This window comes from Callorhinchus milii, unplaced genomic scaffold (genome assembly GCF_018977255.1).
Source record: "Callorhinchus milii isolate IMCB2004 unplaced genomic scaffold, IMCB_Cmil_1.0 Scaffold5, whole genome shotgun sequence".
Taxonomy (NCBI): domain Eukaryota; kingdom Metazoa; phylum Chordata; class Chondrichthyes; order Chimaeriformes; family Callorhinchidae; genus Callorhinchus; species Callorhinchus milii.
This window is the reverse complement of record NW_024704746.1, coordinates 24,568,931-24,593,074: the sequence shown is the minus strand read 5'-3', so window position 1 is coordinate 24,593,074 and position 24,144 is coordinate 24,568,931. Positions and strand designations below refer to the sequence as shown.

Here is a 24,144-nt window from a genome sequence, read left to right as displayed (position 1 = left end):
TGCTCTGATTGGCGCATCTCATAAAGCGAGGGGATTACGGTGTGTGTCACGTGGTCAGCTTGGGGAGGGATTGTGATTGGACGGACGGGGAGGAAGGATTGTGATTGGCGGTTAAAGGGAAGTAAGTGGGGGCGGGACGGGGATAGTTTAAGCGCTTCGATTGGATAGGCGTAGAGACACGCGCTGTGATTGGACGGGTCTGCAGACACTCGCTACTCTAATTGGTCCGTTGCGGAGGGAGGGGACGAAACGGCAGTTTGAGCGCGGCGATTGGACGGCCGGGGACGGCTCGCCCTGATTGGCTGCCGCCGGGTAGGTGAGGTGGGGGCGGGGCGAGGAGGCTGGGATCTTCCAAACGTCAGGCGCGTGATGGACGGGCGGTCGCTGGGTCGCCATCGACGGCTCCGAGTGTCTCGAGGCGGCCGGAGTGAGGGGAGGAAGGAGAGCGGCTGAACTAACAACACCCGCGGACCCCGCCATGGCCGCCGGGCGGCCTCTCTGACCGAGCTGTGGGGGGAATGGCCGTGACTCCGGTGAGCGCGCGGCGGGCGGGGAGAACAGCGACGGTCGCCCCGCGGCGCCAGACGTTTAACCACCACATTTCAGCGCCTTTTCTCCAAAACCCGCTCTCCCTCTTCATTCCCTCTCCCCCACACCTCCTCCCCTCACACTCTCCCTCCCCCCCTCTCCTCACTCCCCCCCCTCACACCCCCCCTCTCCTCACTCCCCTCACCCCCCCTCACACCCCCACTCCCCTCACTCCCCCCCTCTCCTCACTCCCCTCACACCCCCACTCCCCTCACACCCCCCTCCCCTCACTCCCCTCACTCCCCTCACACCCCCCTCTCCTCACTCCCCCCTCCTCCCCTCACACCCCCCCCCTCTCCTCCCCCCCCCTCCCCCCCATAGTCTCTGTCCCCTCACACTTGCTCCTACCTCAGGGTTTCCTCCCGCCGTTGGCGGAGTGAGTGAGTGAGTGAGTGCCGGGGCTGTGGCTCTGGGTTGTCGGAAGCACAGCGCCCAGTGCCGGTGGCGGGGCCTAGTGGGGCGGCCCCGGGCGTCAGGGTAGGGACTGGGGAACGTCTGTCGTCTCCTGTGGCTTTTTGCGCATATATTTTAATATAAATCCACACTCTGATGTTCGAAACACTGACATGGAGGCGAGGAAATCATATACATATATATATATATAAATATATAACGGTCTAATGTCAGTTGTTGGGAGAGGCGGCGCTGCTGTGTGTTGAGGTGGGGATGAGGTAAAATATCTTTGCACTGAACAGCGAGCAGTCATTGCTGCATTTTTCTTTTACTGACCAATTAATTCACCGACTTTTAATTGCTCTGATTTTTTCCCCCTCATTATGTAACGCTGTCGGTGTGTGAAGCGGGTGACTGGTCCCCGTTACTACTGACGCAGACGTTTCTTTTGGGGGTTTTCCGTAGTAGTTTTGGGTTTATCAATTTGAAAGGGACCGTCAAACGTTTTTTATATTATTATTGTGAGAAGAGGGAGGAGAGAGAGAGAGAGAGAGAGAGAGAAAAGGAAGTGCATTTCTAACCAAAAAAGAAACCATTGTATACCGCAGAATTGCTGCGGTTTAGACCACACCACGAAACGGATTGAAATACTCTCAACCATTTTTGTGGCATTCTCCATACAAAAAACCTTCTGCTCTTCAACACAGCACTTCTTTGCCTCCATTGTCTGTCTGGAGAGGAGTTTTGTTTCAACTTTGTTCAGAAATGTAATTGCTGGAAATTAATTGGCAAATAGCTGCAAGTGTTCAGGAGGTTTGTTTATGTGTGTGTGTGTGTGTTTAGGGGTAATTGCACAAAATTTAATTTTTTTGTAGCGTATGTTACTTTGAAAGTTCTGTGCTGCACTGTATGAATACTTTAGTCCCCAATTTTTTCAGACTGTCTGATTTCATATAGAAAATGTCAAGGAGTTTGCAGTATTTTTTCAACCCGAATGGCCTACTACTGCTACATTCGTTTTGTGTCAGTACATAAAGCAATGCGGTCTCGTGGATGAACCGAACATTTGGGTTGAGATGTTTTCCATTTGACGGTCAGATGTACTGGATGGGTTTATTCTCAATTGTAGGACAATACACTTTGTGGTAACTGTGGGTAAATTGCGTTTTTTTTTCATTTGTGAATGTTATAGCTCTTCTAAGGCTCTGCGAAATCTGACTTTTGAGTGCAAAATGGGAAGTTTTCTTTGAAAGTAAAGTGGAAACCATCGATTTTTTTTAAATGAAGTTGGAAACTGAAGGCTTTGCTTTCAAAATTCGAACCGTTGCTAAGCAGAGATTAGAAAGTGTCTTCATTGAACAGTTAACTGGTTGCCACCCCTGCAGTGAATGTGTACAGCCTTTGGATTCTTTTGAGAGATAATGTGAGTAAATTATACTGCAGGAGTGTGTAGGGGGAGAAGCTTCCAAGACAAGATGATAGATGAGGGTTTGAGCTGTAGTGGAATCAGAGGGTGATAGATGGGGGATTCCTGTGGTACTGATCGTCTGAGTGACCTTTTCTTATTGTGTTCTTGGGGTCTGTTTTTAAGATTAGAGTTTAGTGACTTAGGGCTCAGTAAGTATGATGAGATGTGATTTCAATACCTTGATGAATGAGGTGGTTGAGTCGACTAGTGAAATTACATTTTACAAATGGGTTCTTCAGATAGTTAGGATTTTAAAACAATCACTTACAGCATATGATTTGATTTGTGTTATTTGTGCACAATTGCTGAGGTAGATCATTGCTATCAGTGGGTTTAATGGAAAACCAAGACTGAATGCAAACCCATCCACATGAATAGAGTTGGAAGAATAGTTGTATTGTTTTGTAAAAATGAGAGTTGGCAGATGTGAAACTCTTTATATCTACAATTTTAGTGCTTAAATTTTGCAAAGACTGACGCTATCTGCAGTAAAATTCTGCAGGTATTATAATGCTTCACAAGTCAAAGATTGGCTGTTCAATGTAATAATAATAATCCTTGGCGTTGAGACGTCTCAGCTACTTATTGTGCAGTTGAGACATCTTAAAGTGCTTCACAGGATATACTATAAATTAGATTGACTTTATTTTGTAGACAAAATGAGGTAGCCAGTTGCACACAGCAATAACCCACAAACAGCCATGGAGGTAACCCAATTTTATTTGGGGGATTATTGGCCAGGACACTGGGAGAAATTCCCATCTCTTTTTGAAGTGCTTTAATGTCCACCTGAACAGGCAGATGTATTGAGTATTTGGCTCAACCTATATCTTTTAAGAGGTTTTGAATGGGGATGGATGTAGGAAGTCCCTTTCTGTTTTTGTTGTGAGCTAAATGTTAGAATTTAAATCACTGCTGGTAGTTAATGGATAACTTGAAAGTTGGCTGGAAGTGAGCTTTAAAATGTGTAGTTACTTCAGTCATACAGCAGCAGTTCTGCTTGTGCTTCAGCTTTCACCCTATATTTTGGGCATCTGGAAACAGATCAGAGGTTACACCAGTAGTTGCCTGGGAAATAATCTAGATTTTTTTTGTAGTGTTTCTCTCTTGTACAAAGGTCTGAAGTAAATAAGCAACCTGTTTTCCAGATTCTTGTGGAAATTACACTATTGTTGCAACTTCGGGTATTTTATCCCTGTGCACTACATTTGTGCCTGTGTATCTGCATTGAACTTGAGGAAGGATGTCACGCAACATTGAACAATGGTATACTCTACTGAGCTATACTGTTTAGAATATTTCATACAAGTGGTATTCGAAGAGTTTAGTTTTTTAAACTGACCTTCAATAAAACTTTCTCAGCATTTTTGCAGACTATTCAAATAATTTGTGAATTTCTGGCCACGATAGACCCTGAGCTTAGTTATAAATCTCTCAGTTGCTACAAGTCAGCCTGTTGTAATGATTCAGTAAATTTCACTCCCTTTTGGAGTCTTTCTTCTATTCACCCTTGTTATTCCTTCTCATTGACCGGCAGATTCACTCCTTTCATTTTGCCTTGTGCATTCAGGTGAGCTATTGAACTGCAGTTCATTACACTCGAGCTACTATGATACGATAAATGAGTAAAAGCAAAATGGGGCAAATAAGGCCATAAATCGTAAACGTTTCCTCCTTTTTTCCCCCCACCCCCCCCCAGTCTTCCACCAATTGCAAGTTGTGTGTCTGCATGTGGGTGAGTTTGAAAGTTCTCTGACTTCAGTTATATTCTTCCTTCCTTATTGTGGGAAGCATATATCCTCTAAGTCAGTACTCAGCGCTGTTCTCTAAGTCTTTTTTTCAGATTTGGAACTGTAATGTCAGATTTTTGGTGGATGTTTCTGTCCTAGGCGTTGAATGGGAGATGTGTTGTACCACTACTCCATGCTGGACATGTCATCAGTGTTAATGATTTTTGCATCTCTTGACTCAGTGACATATGATTCAGCGCTTGTGATAGGTTAACCTTTTACAAACCTTCAGGACTCTATGCTTTTGATACTGTGGAGACTTTTAAAGGAATTTGTACAGTTTTCTATCAAAAGACTCGATTTGTTAGGAGATACCAGAGTTCAAATTTGACTCTTATTAAGTTTAAATATTTAATGATCATTGTGTCTGTGATTCTGTTTATATCACGCGAATTTGTTTTAAAATTCATATTGGGATAATCTGCATCCAGGAATTTAATGAAAATTGCATTTATCTTAAGACAGTTCACTGTCTACAAAAAAGCTGCTCTATGGTGTATGAATTATCATACAATTTATTGCAGCACTCTCAATGTTGTGGTTTACGTGATTTTGTCATACCGTAAGTGTGAAATGCGTCTTGGTATTTCTATGATCGCCTCCATAACTTATTTACAATTCTCCCCAAGGAGTTGTGAGCCAAGCCTGAGAAAACAGAAGATTGAGGTCAGTAAGCAAAACTGTACAATAGTTGAGGGGCTTCTCATATCAAACTGCAAAAGCAGAGCTTGATGGATCTGTATTCAAACAACAACAAATTACATTTGTGTAGCGCCTTTCACATCAAGCAACCTTCATAAGCCTATTACACCTACATATAATCTAGTAAGCAGGAAACAAGGTCCGGGGAATTACTGTGCTTTAAAGTACACTGCCTAACTATGGGAATGTTTTTTTATTTGTACGGAGGAATTCTGGCACTGAATGTTTTACTCAGAGTTGCTTGTTGGATGTATGTTATGGGGAGCGGGTGTATTACGGCATGCTTCATTTAGGTGTGTGTGGGGGGGGTGTTTTCAGATAATTAGGATCAATTTGATTTTTAAACAGCGTTTAAAGTGGAATTTACTGAGACAGGATAAAATTAATGTTTTTTCTGGTCATATATGTGTGTGAGATCAGTTTACCCCTTTTGGGTTGAGTTTCAGGAGACGGTTCATTTCAACAGAACGCCTTCATTGTTCTTTGATTTTTTTTAGACACCTAATCCCGGGATGATACTATGGTACAGTAAACTCACACGAGTCGTATCACCTGGGATCATAACATTTAATATGACTTGGGAAACTGTACAAATCGTATAAAATCCGATTTAATTAATAATATACACTGTGCATGTGGAATTCACTGCATTGCGCATGCGGTGACTGATCGAGCTGACATTTCCCGCAACTGAATGCATCTTGACCTGTTGCCACAGCAAGTATTGAAATCACATTGAACTACAGGGGGTGAAGTTCTTCTACATATGCGTAGACAGATCCAAACTTAAGTTTCCTGCGATTTAATGCAATCGGTTGGTAAGTGTGCATGGGTGGACGATGTTACATCTTGGCGAGTTATTGAGCTACTAAGTTTTTCAATGATTAATGTTTTGATATGATTGGGTCTGAACTGTAATTTCATGTCCTAAATTTTCTTTCAAGTTGGCAGTATACATGCTTGTCCATAAATAGTACACGTCAAGAGAGCCGGAAGGCAATGAAAATCAGATAAGACAGAGGGGGAGAAATTGGCGTGCTTGTCCCCTTATTTTATTTTGACCACCTTTGTCCCTTCCCTCTTTTTTGGAGTAGTGCATACCTGAGATTAGAATCTGACTGTGGGGAGAATCACTGGAGAGTTGCTGTAGTACTGATCAGTGGTGCAGTGCACCACCACACATTCCTGCTGTGCTGCTGCATGTCTTGTTTTAAGAGGTTGCAGAGAATTCTGACTTCCCTGTCTTTTTATTATTTTTTGCGCCGCTGCGAATCTGCTAATATCCACACAGTTGATAAATTGCTTAAGCGATCTGGGTTAATGCCTCTGCTGATGCTTGGTGTTATGGAGCACAAGGAAGTGCTTTACCAGCTTCTCTGATATACTCAGCACCAAAAATTTAGCAAAAAATCCAAGTAAGTTAGGGATTGAAGGACCAAAGCTTAAACACCTTTTTTACATGTCCTAGTGATTACCATTTTAAAAAGAAGTAATTTTATAATTGTTTCAGAGTGAGTTCTATTCTGGTCAGTTATGTGTTTTGCGTATGGTTCAAATAGAATGAGGATAGGGAGCCTTCGCATGTCTGTGACTGGGGTAACACTTTAGGATTATCAGGAGATTATTTGTTTCAACAAAATGATTCTCTATTCTTCTATATCCATCCTCACAAACAAAGATTTGCTAATTACCTTCACGTTAACTGTTTAAAAACAACTGAACACAGTGTCAATGTATGGTGCGTAGTGAAGCCTCGAGGATTGGTTATTCACTCTGTGGGAGGATTTGCTGATTTAAATTCAGTGTTAGTTTTTGATGCATTTTTCTGCAGCTGGTCCCAACAAGTTTTAATGTCACTCCTTTGTTGGCTTCATCTCGGCTCTTCCTCAGTGCTAAGCCAGTTTTTCCTCTATGAAAGGCCCCTGTGTCATGCTGGAAATGTATTGCTGAGGCGTGACTGCATTAGCTTTGCTCGTTGAAATGTTTAAATTTCCAACAGCATGTTCTTTTCGTCGATTATGTTTAATTGTCATTAATATTGCATGCATTTTGAAGGAAGTTTCAAATAAAAGAAACTAACTGCTATATTTTAGAACAGTTTGATATTTAAAGTTTTTAGGTATTGAGCAAACATTTTGCTTGAGGGCAACTGTACAAGTAACCTACATGATGTTCCTGTTTGTGTTGGGCGTTGCTGTTGTAATTTGAGCTATGTTCAAAGCAGCCTTGTCCTTTGCATGTGAATTATGGGCACTTGTTCATAGCGCAAGTTGCCCATAAAGAGCAACCACAGTGCTGAACATGATGCCTTGATGTCATCTTACAGGAGCTCCTCTTGAAATTAACTTGCCACTGTAGCTCCAGTAATTGTGTTGGAGTATGGCAAAGGATTCAAGGCTGCTATATTTCATGGTCATTAAAATGGTCTTCTGTTCCAAGCAAACTAATTTTAAGGTGAATATTAAGGTAATATTGCGGTAATCAAGCTCACAATATGTTTTAGAAACCCGCTCCAAAGGTTTTGTAGAAAAATTAAAATTGCAGTTACTCACAATGTGTCCATGGCAGTCCTGAAAATGATGTTCGCGGGTCCCACGTATAATATAAGAGTACTTTTGTCACATGTCCCCTTGAATGATTGTGCTGATTTGTAGCTCATTAAGGGTTAATATTAAGCTTTCAAAATGAATAGGTTGTGGTATTATAATAATAATCCTTGCATTTGATATAGCGCTTTTCACGTCTTCTAGACGTCTCAATTATTGGAGTGTTTATTCAAATGGTTTATTACTGATTCCAAAATGTTAAAAAGGAATAACTGGTTGTCCCTTATTACAATATTTTTAAGCTTTAGCATTGCTGCTGAAGAGATGTAGAACTGTAATTGTTACGTCATGAATGGGGTCTGTGCTCTGTAGTCAGTAACATCAATGTGTGATGTCGCTCGTGTTGTAACAAGACAATTGCTGCACCGATAGGAACCTTCCAAGTCCAGAGGTGAGGGGGCGTTTGATATATAAGCAAGTTTCGAGATTTTCAGTTTGTAACGGACGTTTTTTGAAATTTACATTATACTTTGATTTCTTTGCCTCTCCGTACTCTCGATTTATGGAGATTGGGGCTGAACAGGTAATTCTTCAGAGAGCCGACACAGGTAAAGTGGACCAAATAGCTTCCTTCTGTTGCTGTAACAATTCTAACTTGCAATTCTTTATTAAAAATAAAAGGTGAAAAATGGGCCCCAGTAAACCAAATTCTGCTGATAATTACTTACTAAATAGTTTTCTTGAAATCTGATCAACTGATCAACAGGTGCGCTGATGTCCTGGCCCCACCTGCTGACACATTGATTGTGAGAAGGTTTGAAGTTGCCAACATTTTAACAGCAGTTTTGCTCGGTAACTCATTGATTATAAAATCTGATCTCAAAGTCTGTGAAATTGTCAGAATAACACTTCACATTGTTATTCTGCCCCTTCTGGTTTCATTAGGTTTTATATGCATATAAAACTAACTTTATGGGGGTTTGAAATCATTTTACTAAATAGTAACAGATGGTCACAGTTCCACTAGGGTACGTGTCCTCTCGTTCTGGTTTTCGCTTTTCATTTATTCTCAACTCATTTGTGGGTGGTGAACCTATCAGATTGGGATGATTGATCTTTCTTAGTGAGCAACGACGCAAGTACCATGATTTGCTTAAGAAATATCAGATTTTTCCTGGTATGTGTAAGCCTAACTGAGTGATCTGTTCCTTTTTCAAATGACTGTAGTTATCTTCTTTTTGTAGGGATTAGATTGGTTGAGTTTCATAATGTCCTCAGATGTTTCTTACTATTTTATGTTAGAAAAAGTACCCCCACATGAGGGTAGCTATTTAAATACAAGTTTTTTGTATTTTTGTTTCGAATCCGTCTTAGTTTGTCGGTGAAACATTAAATGCTTTTTCCTTTGTCATGGTGCTTTGATCCATAGCTATGTTGGATTTCAGATGTTTTCCATCAACTGAGGGTCATCACTACTTTTCCCGTTCACTTCAGTTTGAAGCTTGCCTCCAGAGCTCCAGAAGGGCACTTTGTGACAGACTTGAGGTTTCCGGTACAATCTCTGTTCTGTTGCCTTAGCCTCCCCAGGCTACGGAAGTTGAAAGTTGAGCATGCTTCCCGAGGTGACCAGAATCAAACACAGCAAGGGGGGATGTAATATATCTTGAAAATTGAAACTGAAGCGCAAAGAAAATGTTAATTTTCTTAGGTACTTTTATTATTTTGTTTTCCATTCCAAGTGGCTATTCTAGATGCTCAGCTATCATCTTAAATCCTTGTAGGTTTCAGGGCATTTTCATCTTGTAATTATGTGGATAAAACTCCCTCTCTCTTGCGTCATTGTCTATTAGGAAGGCAGCTAGGCAACGTGCCTTCAAGATTTTGTCACTGCTGGTTTGAACCAGCTTCTTGGATGTGTGTAAATGTAGCAAAGAGACGGAGGACTTGGGATCTTTCCATATTGTACGGCTTTTGGACTCCACTTAACGTTTGTCCACAACACCTTACCCGGAGTAATCTGTCTCTTGTTGATTCTTCCATGCGAAATGTCTTGTTAGATAAATTTATCATTATTTGACTGACGTTTCTAATCTTGATGGCTGAGGATGTTTCCTAATTTTATTTTTTGGGGGGGATTCTGCATATCTTGTAGGTTTAATATTACTTTTTTAATCATTACTGAATTGATGGTTGAATGCTATGAGACTTGGTGAGGAATCTCATAATAATCTAATAATCTAATAATAATAATCCTTGCATTTGATATAGCGCTTTTCACGTCTTCTAGATGTCTCAAAGCACTTCACAGAATATACTGTAAAGTGAATTGACTGTATATTTTGTGGGCAAAGCCCGGCAGCCAATTGTGCACAGCAGTGTCCCACAAACAGCCGTGGATTGAATGACCAAATTATTATTGTTTTTTTTTCTTGAGGGATTATTATCAGGCATGTGGAGTATGGAAACCTTGTTAATCAGTTAATATGTTAAGCATGAAAGATTAATATTCTAGCAATTTGTTACTTTGATCCTAGACTTGCTGTCTGCTGATCTTCAGCAAGGAGATTTACCAAAGGCAATTTCACCCTTTGCATAATTTCTATAGATGTTGAAATCTGTCCTAATGTTTTTAATGTGTGCATGCTTATTGAGCTTAGTTAAAGGTTAACCAGTTTAATAGAATGAGTCGACATTTCAATGATCCCATAAGTTTTTGGTACTTTATTTTCTAATCAATGCTATTTTTTGTGATGTGTTTACAAGTTTTGCACTTTTCATTCTTAAAAGATGACAGTAGTGTGTTGAATTGATGAACGATAGTAACAAATTGAATGTGTGGAATTCTCATCGTCTTCTCTAGTTGTGAGAATCTACTCTTTCCTCTGAAAAAACTTCAATAATCCAAGTTATGCTGCTCAACATTGGATGTCTGCTATACCCAGGCCCAAACAAATTCAGAAGTCACTGGGAACACTCAGCAGGTCAGGCAGCATCTATGGAGAATGGAAAGTGAGTCAATGTTTTGGGTCCACGACCCTTCGTCAGAATTTGGGGGAGGCACCTATCCCGCACAGACATGGTAGTAAGCCCACCGGACTGGTCCTGAGAATCAAACATTGCGCTGTAGACAGATTGCTCATCTCATTGCCATCGGTATCAGACCTCCACTTTGTCCACTTTGAGTTCTGACGAAGGGTTGTGGACCCGAAACGTTGACTCACTTTCCTTTCTCCATAGATGCTGCCTGACCTGCTGAGTGTTCCCAGCCACTTCTGGTTTTGTTTCAGATTTCCAGCATCTGCAGTATTTTGTGTTTTGTTTTCCCAAACAAATTCAGTTGTACTGCAATACTGAAAGTATCAGAGGGAATTTGGAACTGTAATGTGAAGAGCCCCTGCTTGCATCATGAGAACAAAATTAAAAGCATCTGTAACTCCATAAATAATCTTGGTAGTTGATGCAGTTCATCTGATATCAGTTTTGTAATGCCTGCTACTTCAATTGGGGATTTCTCGTGTGCAGGACATTTCAGAGACTGAGGGAACAATTTATACTGAAAGATCTTTCCCATTGTTGCTATTTCACTAATTGTTAAGGAAATGTTAAGGCATTTGATATAGTCTTTTTCACGTCTTCTAGACGTCTTAAAGCGCTTCACAGAATATTCTGTAAAGTGAATTGACTGTACACTTGTGGGTGAAATGTGACAGCAGTGTCCCATAAACAATCGTGGATTGAAGTGACCAATTTTATTATTGTTTTTTTTCTTGAGGGATTATTATCAGGCATGTGGAGTAAGGGAACTTGCCCAAGGTTTTACCCTGCCGGGAATCAAACCCAGGTCTCTTGCTTGCGAGTGCTCTAACCACTGAGCTAGAGGACTCCACTCCAAATACTTACTATTGTAAATAAAAAAAACTTATTTCCAAGAAAGTGCCTTGCATCATTCGGAGCTGCCCATGATGGGACATTTGAAATTACAACACCTTGTGGAGAATTGTGAATACAGACAATATCTCTTGGCATATAAGATGCTGGAGCTTTGCCCGCAATGGCCATTAAACAAGATGCTTTTGATTTAGGGGAGGCAGCCTATCCTGCACAGACATAGTAGTAAACCCACCTCACTGGTTCTGACAATCACACATTGACAGATTGCTCATCTCATGGCCGTCGGTATCAGACCTCCACTTCGTCACTAACCAGGAATTTGTTTTTTTTAACAGAATTTGCACACTTGAGTTTTCAAAATGTATCATCTCTCGTGATCTTTGTACTGAAAATAACACCGGCTAGACTAATATTTAAAGGGCAGATTGGGAGTTGATTATCCTCTTGTGCTGTAAATGCACTTTGACTTGATTTGAATATGTTTGGCGAGTTTGCTTTTCAAAAAAAAAATTGCAGATTTCTTTTAGGGTGTGATCAAAACTAAATTATGGAAGCTCCACTTTTTTAAAAAAATAAAGTTTTAACTAGCTTGCAGTTCTATCTTTTTTGCCCTTTGTGTCTTTCTACCTGAATAGCCTGGCACGCTGCCAGTTACCAGATGTTTGCCAATGCTCTCAGTGAACAAGTGAATCACCCTCTGACATTTCCTCCATCCGTCAGAGGAAATGCCTTGCCTCTCCCTTGTCCTCTCCCTTAGGCATTCGCGCTGAGGTCTGGGACCTTTTGACTAAGCTCCAGGTAAGAGCCATCTCTGCCACTGCCCTGAATATGTTTTAAATAAAAATAATTCAATTAAGGCAGTCTTAACTCGTTTGTCTAGCCATGTCAGAAGTGATCCAGATTTTAGAGATTGCTCATCGATTTAATAAAACGGTCACCTAGTTTATTAAAGAATTTAACGCAGCTTTGTGTGTTTTTACACTTGTTTGGAGTGTAGTAAAGCAAATGTATAGCTATTCTCACTGGCCAATTCAACCCTGCAACACAAACTCTTTAACATAATGCGAAAAATAAGGGTGTGACCACCAATGAAATGTGTTAACATTCCACACAAGAGCTTTCATTCTGCCCCTGCTTTTGGGAACTCAATCCTCGCCGCCCCCCCACCTCCCACTTTTAAAGTTTAATGCATAGCTAGTCCTTTTTACCGTGCGTAATACATTTTAGAACCAATTCAGACGTCCTTAATATATATTTATTTAATACACTGGGAAGTTGCACAATTGTCCTTTGAGATTGAGCTAAGGTATGAGCACAGTGTTAAGTTTCATGTGTGAACACATAGGCAAAACTGCTGAATTGATAATAAGATTTTTAAAGCAGTGACATCGTACAACTGTGTGACCTTACCACCACAGTAATAGCAGCTCAGAGAGTGTCAACACTTTCTCCTATCAACAGATTTTAATTTTTTGAATTATTGTAAAAATTGGAGTTTCAACATTTGTGTGTGAAGTCATTAGGGGTTATGTGTTAATGAATTTGCACTTGAGTAAATTATATCTAGAAGTAGGTTAATTGCAATACGACTTCCTGTAAAACTCAGTCCAGTAAGTTTTTTTTAATCTCCAAATCTTAAAAGTCTCTGGTGGTTGGCATTTGGACTACCGTCTATGGGGAATGATAATTGGCATAAATTTTAGCTTTTTATATTGGATATTATTCATTCTACATACTACTAATTTTATTTTATACTGCTGGAGTCATTTTATTAACTCCAGCAGTATAAATCAACAACAACAAAATGACAATTGTATAGAGCCTTTCACATCGGGTGGACATTCTAAGGCGCTGACAACGCACTCTGGGGTTCACAAGCCTTGGCTCTCGCCAACCGGAATTAGGTAAGCGGATGTGTCCCTCCAGGGAGAGGGTCCGCGTTCCATTCCAAAAATCCATCTCTGGTTGGGATTTCTATGTGTAGGTGGTTTGCGTGGAAATCTCAGCTTGGTTTGGATACTCTTAGCCATTTTGACGGTTTCTGCACATGTCACCGGGCTGACTAAAAAAAAATGTACTGCTGAAATTGGTTTGAAGAGTGTAAGTGGTTTCAATATTCACACCTATGGCCTGGCTTCCAGTAATTGTGGTTGAAATGAAATAGCTGCTTAGCTTGGCAACTGCACTGTAAAGAAATGCTACAGAATAATGTAATGAAGTTGCAGCTTTTGTGGATTAAGGTGCCTGTATGGAACGATTGACAGTTGGGAATTTATTAAGTTCCAGAAATTGACTGTTTGGGATGCCTCTGATTTTGAGTAAAGTTTGAATGATTTCTAGACGTACTCTGAAATTTTAATTGTGTTCTCATTATATTTTCATTTCCTAGATCTGATTTTTATCAAAACAAAGAGACTGCAATATAACTGGACTAGCAAATTCTATCTTCCAAGCAGTTGTAATGCACAATCTGAGTTTATTTAATTACTGTAGTTTGTGAGATGAGAGTGTCTAGGAACTGGCTATCATTCTAAAAGCAATTTATTAAAAGTTACAATTTAAGATTTAGATAGAGAATATTTTGGGAGTAACTAAGCATTAAAATAGTTTCTTCCCATTTAAAAGATCGCCATTTGTTTTTTGCTTCACTCTGAGGGTATTTTCATAATGTGACTCGCCTTCCTCTGGAGATGGAAGCAGTTCAGAAGATTAAGTTTTACTTGCAATACTTCAGTAACATTAAAAGATGTGGTGTGATCGAAAGGAATCACTTCAGATTAAGGGCTTTTGGATAATCCTTTGTAGATCATGAACAGAAATTAATGGATGGGTGGGCCTTAGCACATTTCTAATGGTTCTGACTAAAATATGACAGCCAATGGTGGGATCAAATCTGTTTAAGTATGAATACAAAGTGGTATTTTAAAGTGAGACTGTGTACAAGTGGTCAGATTTTGGTGCTTGTGTTCAGAGGACAAGAACACCTAAATAATTGTGCAATCGTTTTTTACAAGTCAAAAAAAAATTGATGGCCATTGATGGAAACGATGACTGGTTGGTGTTTGTCTCATTATGTTTCGACAGATTCAGACAGACTGAGGGCATTGCAAAAAGGCAGTGCTTATTAACAAATGGAGAATTATTTCCAGGCTGAGGCATTTAACCTGGACAAGGTATTGGATGAATTTGAACAGAATGAGGGTGAGTTAGTTTCTTCAGTCATGTCTTTACATTTTCTTTGGAACTAAGTGACCATTCTTTTATCTCTGAAAGCAGGCAAAACAACACTGATGGTTAGCCTTATGTGTGCGCGCGTACCCGTAGGGGGCGGTGGGTGGTCGGGCGCGCGCGAGCCCATAGGGGGCAGGTGTGAGCGAGCTGGTGGACGAAGTCGGGTGGGGGCATAGGGCCGGGGACGCGCATGCCTAGGGGCAGGGACGGCCGCAGGCGTGCGTTGGGGTGGGGCTAGATGTATGGACCGGCACGTGTAGGGGTGGGGGTAGGTGTGCGCGGCTAGGTCTGTGTGTGGGTGGGTGCAGCCGGGCGGGGTGGGGTTGCGGCGATCAAACCTCCTTAGATGTTACAATCCTTGAAGCTACAAACTAGTGTTTCGTTGAGACTGGTGCTCAAACCTGCAGTGGGACGTGCAATGGGTTCCCTCTCCAGAGGAGTATTCTGAATCATCTGATGTCTTCTAATTAAGCCATTGATCAGAAATGTATTTGGTGTTTTATACATAAGTATATGCTTTACTTGATTAGAGATATTAATATTTGTGGATAAGAACCTAAGAAATAGGAGCAGGAGTAGGCCATTCGGCCCCTCGAGCCTGCTCCGCCATTCAATAAGATGATGGCTGATCTAATCTAACTCCAACTCCCACCTTATCCCTTAATCCCTTTATCCATAAGAAATCTATCAATCTCAGTCTTGAATATGTTCAAGGACTGAGCATCTACAGCCCTTTGGGGTAGAGAATTCCATAAATTCGCTATCCTCTGAGTGAAGAAGTTTTTCCTCAACTCAGTGGGAAAGGGCTTACCCCTAATTTTAAGACTGTGACCCCTGGTTATAGTTTCTCCAACCAGGGAAAAAGTCTCCCACTATCTATTCTGTCGTGCCACTTAATAATCTTATAGGTTTCTAAAAGATCACCTCTCATTCTTCTATATTCTAGAGAATATAGGCCTAAATTGCTCAACCTATCCTCATAACTCATCCCCTTCATCCCTGGTACCAACCTAGTGAATCTATGTTGTACCCCTTCCAAGGCGAGTACGTCCTTTCTTAAATAAAAACTGCACACAATACTCTAGATGAGGTCTCACCAGGGCCCTATACAGTTGCAGCAAGACTTCCCTACTCTTATATTCTAACCCTTTTGTAACAAATGTCAACATACCGTTAGCTTCCTAATTGCTTGCTGTACCTGCAAACTAATTTTTTGTGATTGTGCCCTTGTACATGCGCACCCCCGGCCCTACGCCCAGGATGCTGCCAACAGAAGTGATCCCTGGGTTTACATCTTTACATTTGCATTTTTATAACCTGGATTTTCTTTTTCCAGATGAGACAGAGTCTCCCAGTGTGTTTGATGCAAAATGGAATCAGATTTTGGATCCACCTTCTCATTTGATGTCGTTGAATCCAGCCTTGTCCAATGAGAATGATGAAGCTTTTCCGAGTGAGACACAAACCAAGCTGAAGTGCTGCTCTTTATCTCAGTCTGAGAATGCAGTGATTGGAGGAGGGGATCACTGCCTGAATGGAAATGATGCAGAAGAAGCTCCAGGGCCTGATGTAGTGCAATGGATTAATGACGAGTCTGTTTCCGATGTTTGTACTATTACTAAGAACAATAATTGTGAACATTGGCTTAATTCTGTTGAATTGCCGGAGACGTCTGCTTGTGAAAATGAGGCTGGTTTTTCTGAAGCTACAAATGCTTCTTGTACCTTTGGGTTATTTGTGCAGAATTCTGACAAAGCAGTATTCCAATGTGCTGAGCTGTTGCAGCAGGACAGTCCAAACAGCCAAAATGTACTGAATGCTGACAGCTTTTTAGTAGAGAATATGAATGGACAAAGTGGCCAGTTATGTCCAAGCATGAATGGCCAAACCAAGAAGACGGTTACAATTGAAAGTTCTGAGCCAACAAATGCACTCTGTACAGATGTGTCTGTAAAATCTTCATTTGAGAGTTTAAAGACCTGTTCCAGTTTGGAAAATTCATCTCTGGCTTCAGAAGATTCTTGGAAGGCTGCAGAGGACGTATTAGTAATGCGTGAGCCAAACATGGTGTCTGGATCGGATACTGCTGCTGACGTAGGTGAAACAAGTGATTCATTCTCCAGAAAAACTGAAGCAAATGATTCTGTTATAAAACTGGAAGATGAGTCCGTAACTCAAACTGAGAATGATACCATTGTAAAAAGTGGATGTGAATCTGATGAATTAGATGAAAAAGAAGACATACTTCAAATTCCTCCTAGGCCTGAGCTTCAATTAAGAAATACAAATAATCCTAGTTGTCTGGGTAGTACAGACAACTTTACTGAACTACAGTCAGTAAATATGACATCTCAGAAACAACAGTATGAATATTCAGAGTCGCTTTGTGTTGAGAGTAAGCCAAATCTGACTTCAGTACAATGTAACTCTTCAAGTAATGGTAATTGTCCCCATTTAGAACTTGAGATTGGTTCGGTAAGCATAAGCAATGAATTGATGGTTTGCCAAAATACTGTTGAAGATGACTCTACACTGTCTGTAAAGGGCTGCACTACTGAGGTATGTCTTCATACAAGTAAAATACCATCTCTCCAGTCTAAAGCAGTGCTTGATGATGAGCTAAGCCAGCATTCAGGGCTAAGTGATTGTCAAACAGTGGAAGATTTATTGGGTGGTGAGATTGTTTTAGACCTGAACAAACCAGCAGCGGAATGCTTGGCTCCTTGTGAAGATTGGATTGTGCAATCGGATACCTCAAGTGTTGATGTGAAGGGTCAGGTGTCAGCAGCCTGCTCTTTGTGTGACATGCTAGATTCTGTACCCAGCTCAAGTTCAACCCAAGCCTGTGTTTCAAAATTATTGCCCTTAAAGGAAGATTCAGTCACTGAAGAGAAAGAGATTGAGGAAAGCAAGTCAGAAAGTTACAACTACATTCAACATAGGGGAATTGATGCAATGGAAGCGGGAGTGGCTGATGGTTTGACCAGATTAACTATGGCTACGGACATTACTGATCAGTTGAAGGACAATTACTTTAATACACCTAACTTGTCCTCTACAGGAACTTGCTCACCGGGAGATGCGGCACTGCTGTCCCTAAATAATGCACAGCCTGTCAGTATTCCATTTGGAGGTGCTCGACCCAAACAACCTTTAAACCTGAAACTGCAGATTCCAAAGCCTTTGACTAATCAACTGCTGAATGACTTGGGCTCAACCAACAGCGTAAACAATGCAAAAAACAGCAATGTAGGTTTTCCCAGTAAACTTGGCCTTGAGGATTCTTCACTGGATGCTACAAGGAGTGGTGTTTTGGTACCTGAGTGCAGTAGCAAAGGTGACGAGTTGGGTGTGTGTTATGCTGGAGCTCCCAAAGATTTAAGCTCAGGTTATGCTGTGGGACCTGAAAGCCCAGATAATGACCTGCGAGCTGGACAGTTTTCAGGATCTCTTAGAAAGCCATTTACCACTCTGGGCGATGTCGCTCCTGTGTGGGTACCAGATTCCCAAGCTCCAAACTGCATGAAGTGTGAGGCCAAGTTTACATTCACAAAGAGGCGTCATCACTGTAGAGCTTGTGGAAAGGTGAGTTACCATTCTTGAAGGTCAATTCAAATGTGACAATTGGTGAACTCCTTCCATAGTGAACACAAATAATGATGAATTTGAAAACTAATAATAGCTGCAGTGAACTGAGATTATTGCAAATTTATGCATTGATATATCAAATCTCTTTTGGGTATTTTATTGAACTATTGATTTTTGAAATAGTGCAGGTGCTGAATGATTTAAGTGGTACTACTCTGAATATGTCACAATTACTATTAACTTTTTTTACTGTAGCTTTTAGCTGGTTGCATAGGTTTAACAAGGGTTACATAAATAACATTGTTCTGGAAAGCGAGCATGTTGTTTAAATTGTTTGAAATCAACACTGAATGTTTTTCCTGTAAATGAGGTATTAATTGTGTTCGAGAGCAACTGCGATGGTTTCCCCATTTCTCCTTGCTGTTTCCACTCCTGGGAGGTCTGTGCTGATCTCTCCTTCAGCAACCTGGCTGAGATTTGTGTTTGCAGTGAGGATAGCCGGAGAGTGATTATGCTGGTGTATAGCAGGATGTTAATATGAACCTGTTGTGTTTGTGGACTTAACCATATGCAACATTTTACTATGAGGTTTACCCCAGCAAATGTGGCCTTTTTTCAGCATGATCAGTTTTGCTTTTACTGTCGCAAGGGGGTAAGGTAAGATGGCAACACAAATCGAATTTCAGATAGTTACGTTTGATCCATTTTTTAAAAAAACTGTGGGCTTAGAAAATGTCATGAAGTGCCAGGGGGCGAATTCGCAATAATGCGCATGCTTGTTGCATCTTAAAAATGCTGTTCAGAGCTTATGTTCTATAGCTTAGGACTCAAGATTTTGAAAAGGAAAGCTCTACGGTATTTGTAAAACTGGCTTATGGTATGTACGTAGGACAGCAGATATAATTAGCCTTGGGTAATAAGTGTTCACGAAGTCATGAGGGGAAGATTTCCTCATTAAATTGCTTGCATTTACAATTAGCAGTGCTCTGTGAATTTCCCCAACAATGGTTAAAATTCTTAAGTATATTTTTTTTAACTGTGACTGGAGGCAATACTAGTGTTTGTTGCAATGCAAAACAAATTGGCACATTGAATTTGAATTTACAATAGATAATAATTATCCTTGCAATTGATATAGCGCTTTTCACATCTTCTAAACATCTCAAAGCACTTCACAGAATAGACTGTAAAGTGAATTGACTGTATATTTGTGGGCGAAATGCGGCAGCCAATTGCGCACAGCAGTGTCCCGCAAACAGTCGTGGATTGAAATGACAATTTATAATTTTTTTGAGGGATTGTTATCAGGCGTGTGGAGTAAGGAAACTTGCCCATGGTTTCACCCTTCTGGGAATTGAACCCAGTTCTCTTGCTTTCAAAGCGATTGCTCTGACCACTGAGCTACAGGATTCTACTATTACAATATATAATAATTCTTGTATTTGATATAGCGCCCCATCACGTCTTCAAGACGTCTCAAAGTGCTTCACAGAATACACCGTAAAGTGGATTGACTACATTTATATAGATCTATACCTTTAGAAAATAATTTGTGCATTTTCTTTAGGAATAAATGATGGTGCCAGTTTTTCTGGTCTATCAAAAGCACCAGCTTATTCTTGTTTAAAATAATGAAAATTAGATTTAAAAACCCAAAATACTTCAAATTATCCAAAAGCCATATTTACTGTTGCTATAAAAGGTGATCCTGGAGTGGTTGCTTTGTATAGGAACACCTCCAGCTGGTAGATTAAAGTTCCTTTTTAATACTGGTGATATTAATTTATTCATGAGCAACAACAATAATAGCACATCAATTTGTTCACAATCATATACTCAGTAATCTCAATCAAAGAGAAAACTATTTTGATATTCCTCTTTAACAAGGTCAAGTGTTCCACTTCTAGAAAAAGGTAAAGGGAGGTTGAATTATGTAGCCATACTTACTGACAAAGAATGAAGATGCCAATCACTTTCTTTTGTCAGAATTAGTTATTAGATGGAATATTATTCTTGCTTTCAAAACTCCTAAAGTCACAAGTACTTTATATTTGATTTCCAGAGGAGTGTGAATCAAGGTTTGAAAACCCTATATACATACAGGTGAACGTTTGATCTTTGCTCTTTTAACAATAGACACTTTGTTTGTTGTGATAAATATTAACAACTTATAGTATCCCCCACTTTAAAATTACTACCACCACCAAATTCTAATGTTGCTCATTTTTTTTTTGCTTCTTAGTCTTTTTTTTAGATTGTCATTCATTTGCTCGTAACCTACTAAATACAGTCAGTGTTTCAGAAGAAAATACATTAGATTTTGTGCCTGAATCGAGATTGCTGAGGAGGAGCAATTAATCGATGGAGCAGGATTTGAGTCCTGTGTCAACGCACTGCCATATGTAACCTTTGGGGCGCTGTGTAAATGAGCAATCATTGCTTACCTGGTATGTTAAATTGAACACAACAGAATTGATTTGAATTACAAACAGTAGCCCATGGCTAAGCCCATGGCTTAGAAATGGTATGAAATTAAAAATGGTCAGGAAATGAGTGGCTATGCATTAGGTTAGTGTAGACAACCTAAAGAGATTTAAATGAATTATAATTTAGAGAGCAGAGTTTGAATTTTGAAGCAGCTTGTGTATATCAGCACTATGCCTGGGATTTGCTTTGATCAGGATTGCATGTAGGTGGACTTGTCACTTCGGGTGAATAGTATTGTGTTGAACATTTAGTTTTCCATTTCAGTATGAATGAAAAATGCTGAGTATTTAAAATCCATTGTGGATATATTTTTTGTGTTTGATATTGGGCCTTTCAGGTCAGGAGGATGTCTCTTAGCACTTGATAAGATTTACCAAGTGAACAGCCCCGAAACAGCGATGAAGTGAATGACCAATGTTATTACCCTTCATATTCAAAAGTGAAAGGAGAAATTATGAAAATGAGATGGCTTCAGATGTTTTGGATATAGAGCTTCATGAGCAAGACTGTTAGTATTGTACTGATTTTCCTCCCATTTTTATAATCACTTTCCTATTTAATCCCAACTCTTCCCTTCACAAGCTGCAGATCATCCAAAACTCTGCAGCTCGTGTACTCTCACGCACCAGGCTCCGTGACCCCATCACTCCCACCCTCGGCTGACTCCACTGGCTCCCCATCCCCCAGAGGATCGAGTTTAAGATCCTCGACTCACCTTTAAGGCCATTCATGGCCGTGCCCCCTCCTACCTCTCTGACCTGCTGACTCCCTACGAGCCTGCCCGCTACCTCCGTTCATCGGGCTCCGGCCTGCTCCACATGTCTCCTGCCCTACCATCGGTGGCCGGGCTTTCAGCCTCTCTGCCTGCACACTCTGGAATTCCATCCCACAGTCCCTTCGTCTTGCCTCCTTCAAGGCCGGTCTCAGGACCCTTCTCTTCGACCATGCCTTTGGTCTCCCTCCCACCTCTCTGCCTTCCCTCACCCCTAAACCACCCCTCCCCCATGCTCGGACCCCGACACCCGACTGTTCAACGCTTTAGGACATCCTCCCGACGTGAAAGACGCTCTATAAATGTAATTTTGTTGTTGTAATTGAATTTCAGTTTCCATAGCAAATATTCACTTGAGAGCGACAAAGATTTATTATCTCCAAAACAGTCGCTGCTGTATATGCATTGAATTAAAATGGTTTTGTATCAGGCTTCAAATATAGGAAATATTTGTTTGCTGCAAAATGAATTGAGATTTCTAGGACCAAAATATACAGACTGGAATAAGAAAAGGTAATCCAGCCTGCTCTCTCCACAGTACCAACAAAATCTACAATAGCTTTCCTCTCACCCACGTTTTATTCTGGGGCAGGTTCTGCAAAGAAACTCTTTATCAATTTAAAATGCAGTTGGGCAAAATCTCCACTGTTCTTCTGTCCTCACTGTTTAAACCTAATTTCTTTCATTCCACGGATATTTCTTCCCCCAGCCTCGCAGCACAGAAATAGTTGGGTGCAGTTGGATATTTGTTGATCTTAGTCTGTATCAATCCCTAAATGCAGGCGTAACCTCCTGCACTGCAGACATTTCCTGTCCAGCAGCACAGAAAGCATTGTGTCCTACTGAGTTCATGTTCACTTGAGGTTCACCTCTCCTACAATCCTCCAATACTTATCAAGTTACTTTTTGCAGGGGCTAATAAATACAACATCAATTCCTTTATTGGGGCAGGGTGGAAGAGAGGGGAAGGAGAAATCTCATTTCTAATCCTGCTTGAGGCTTTTTAATTTTATGAGTCTGGCCTCTTGTTTTCTCACAATCTCTTAAGTACGCTACTTATATCCACCATATTTATAAATGTCATTCTAAATACGTGAATTGTGGCTGAATCCAACATCTTTTTTCAAGTATGATGTGTTCAGTTCTATGAGTTGCTCTACGTAACTTAAGTCCTGGAATCCTCGACTCACTGAGCCCTTCAATGCACGATGGTAGGGCCCCAACACTCTGTACACACAATATTCTATGTGTGATTTTAAGTTGAAAATCATTCCTGTAGTTTTAAGTGTTTTTAGTCTGTCAATTAATTTGCTAATGATTTATTATATCCTGTACGTATCTGAATTGTCCACAAATAAAGCAGTTTATAACTATAGATTTCTACAGTTTGAACTTTCACAAATTTAGTGGCCTATTCGCAAATAGCAATTGAAGATTAATTCCTTTTAAATTATTCTGTAATCTTTCAAACAAACGCCAAGCCTGCGGTTTGAGATATGATCTCCATGCTATACAAATTATGTGTTTTGTAGGGAAATTATAGACAAAGTTCACTGTGCAGTTCTGTGTTTTGTAGTAATTTGAAATTCACCGGATCAGTGTTTTTATTTTTGCCACCAATTGCTCCATAATTTGTGTCCTAGTTTGAGTACTTGCATAATGGTGAATATTTGTTAGCATTGTGTGATAGAGTAACTATGGAGCTGGAGTATAGACAGCCTTGTATGTAGAGATTGTTTGATACTATGGTATTTCTATTTTCTGACCCACTTTCACCTGTATCTTTGAGGATGGTGACTGAAGGCGGTATAAAGTGCTTCACAAAGATATTTTTGATGAAATGAGTAGAGTTAAGTACAATAATCATTCCTGTAACTCAGTTTTATACAGGACTGAATACTTTAGTTTGGCATCGAGACCTAATAATCTGGTGCTGACCTTCACAAAAGTGGTAGAGATTAGGTAAATTAGTTCATAATTAAGTGAAATGAGAGATGATTTTAAGAGCTGGGCTCTCTTTTTTTAAAAAAAGTCACTATATGCCATCTGGTTTGTAGTTCGCACATGATTTAATAGATTCTCATTATTATTATTAAAATTGTTTGACTTGCTTTTACAAATTAAGCAGTGGTGTTGTGCAAGTGCAGTTCTTGAAAACTGACACCTTGTCATTAATATTTTAGCAGACTTGCTCCCAGTTTTACTTAATGGAGTGCATAAGAAGTAGTGGTAACAAATGAGTGATCATACCTTGATAATTTGGTGTTTGTGGCTTTCAGTTGCCGTGTGCCTGCCAGTGTCTGTGCGAAATCATGCTTTAGAAAGACTGGAAACCAAAGCTGGAATAAGAGCTAAAAATCTGATGATAAAAATGAAATGTCACCGTGTGTCTAACCTGCTGACATCTGTTTATGTAGGTTTTCTGTGCAGCATGTTGCAGTCTGAAGTGCAAGCTGAGCTACATGGACATGAAAGAGGCCCGTGTGTGTGTAACCTGTCATTCTGTGCTTGCGAGTGGTGAGTGGCTGATTTTATTTTTATGATTAAATATTGAGGGACTTTAAACCGTTGTGGGAATCGTGCAGGGTCCTGGCTGAATTGTTCTGATTAGCATAGACCTTCACAACTCGTGACTGCATATAAGTTGCACTATGGACTTCAATTGCACCATGTCAGTTGACACAGTTG

At 40.4% G+C, this 24,144-nt stretch overlaps 1 protein-coding gene across 3 annotated transcripts in view; it reads left to right on the top strand.

Annotated features, from left to right (window-relative positions):
• The first annotated feature begins 335 nt into the window (after positions 1-335).
• Positions 336-24,144, top strand: part of LOC103182808 (zinc finger FYVE domain-containing protein 9) — a 40,048-nt gene continuing 16,239 nt past the window's right edge. For 2 of the 3 annotated variants that reach the window (XM_007899951.2, XM_042334820.1), the window contains exons 1-4: positions 336-533; positions 14,463-14,579; positions 15,946-18,194; positions 23,874-23,973. In XM_007899951.2, coding sequence (XP_007898142.1) covers positions 14,510-14,579; positions 15,946-18,194; positions 23,874-23,973 — 2,419 coding nt within the window. In that variant the 5' untranslated portion in view covers positions 336-533; positions 14,463-14,509. The remainder of the gene's footprint in view (positions 534-14,462; positions 14,580-15,945; positions 18,195-23,873; positions 23,974-24,144) is intronic. The other variant, XM_042334821.1, reaches the window with a different exon arrangement.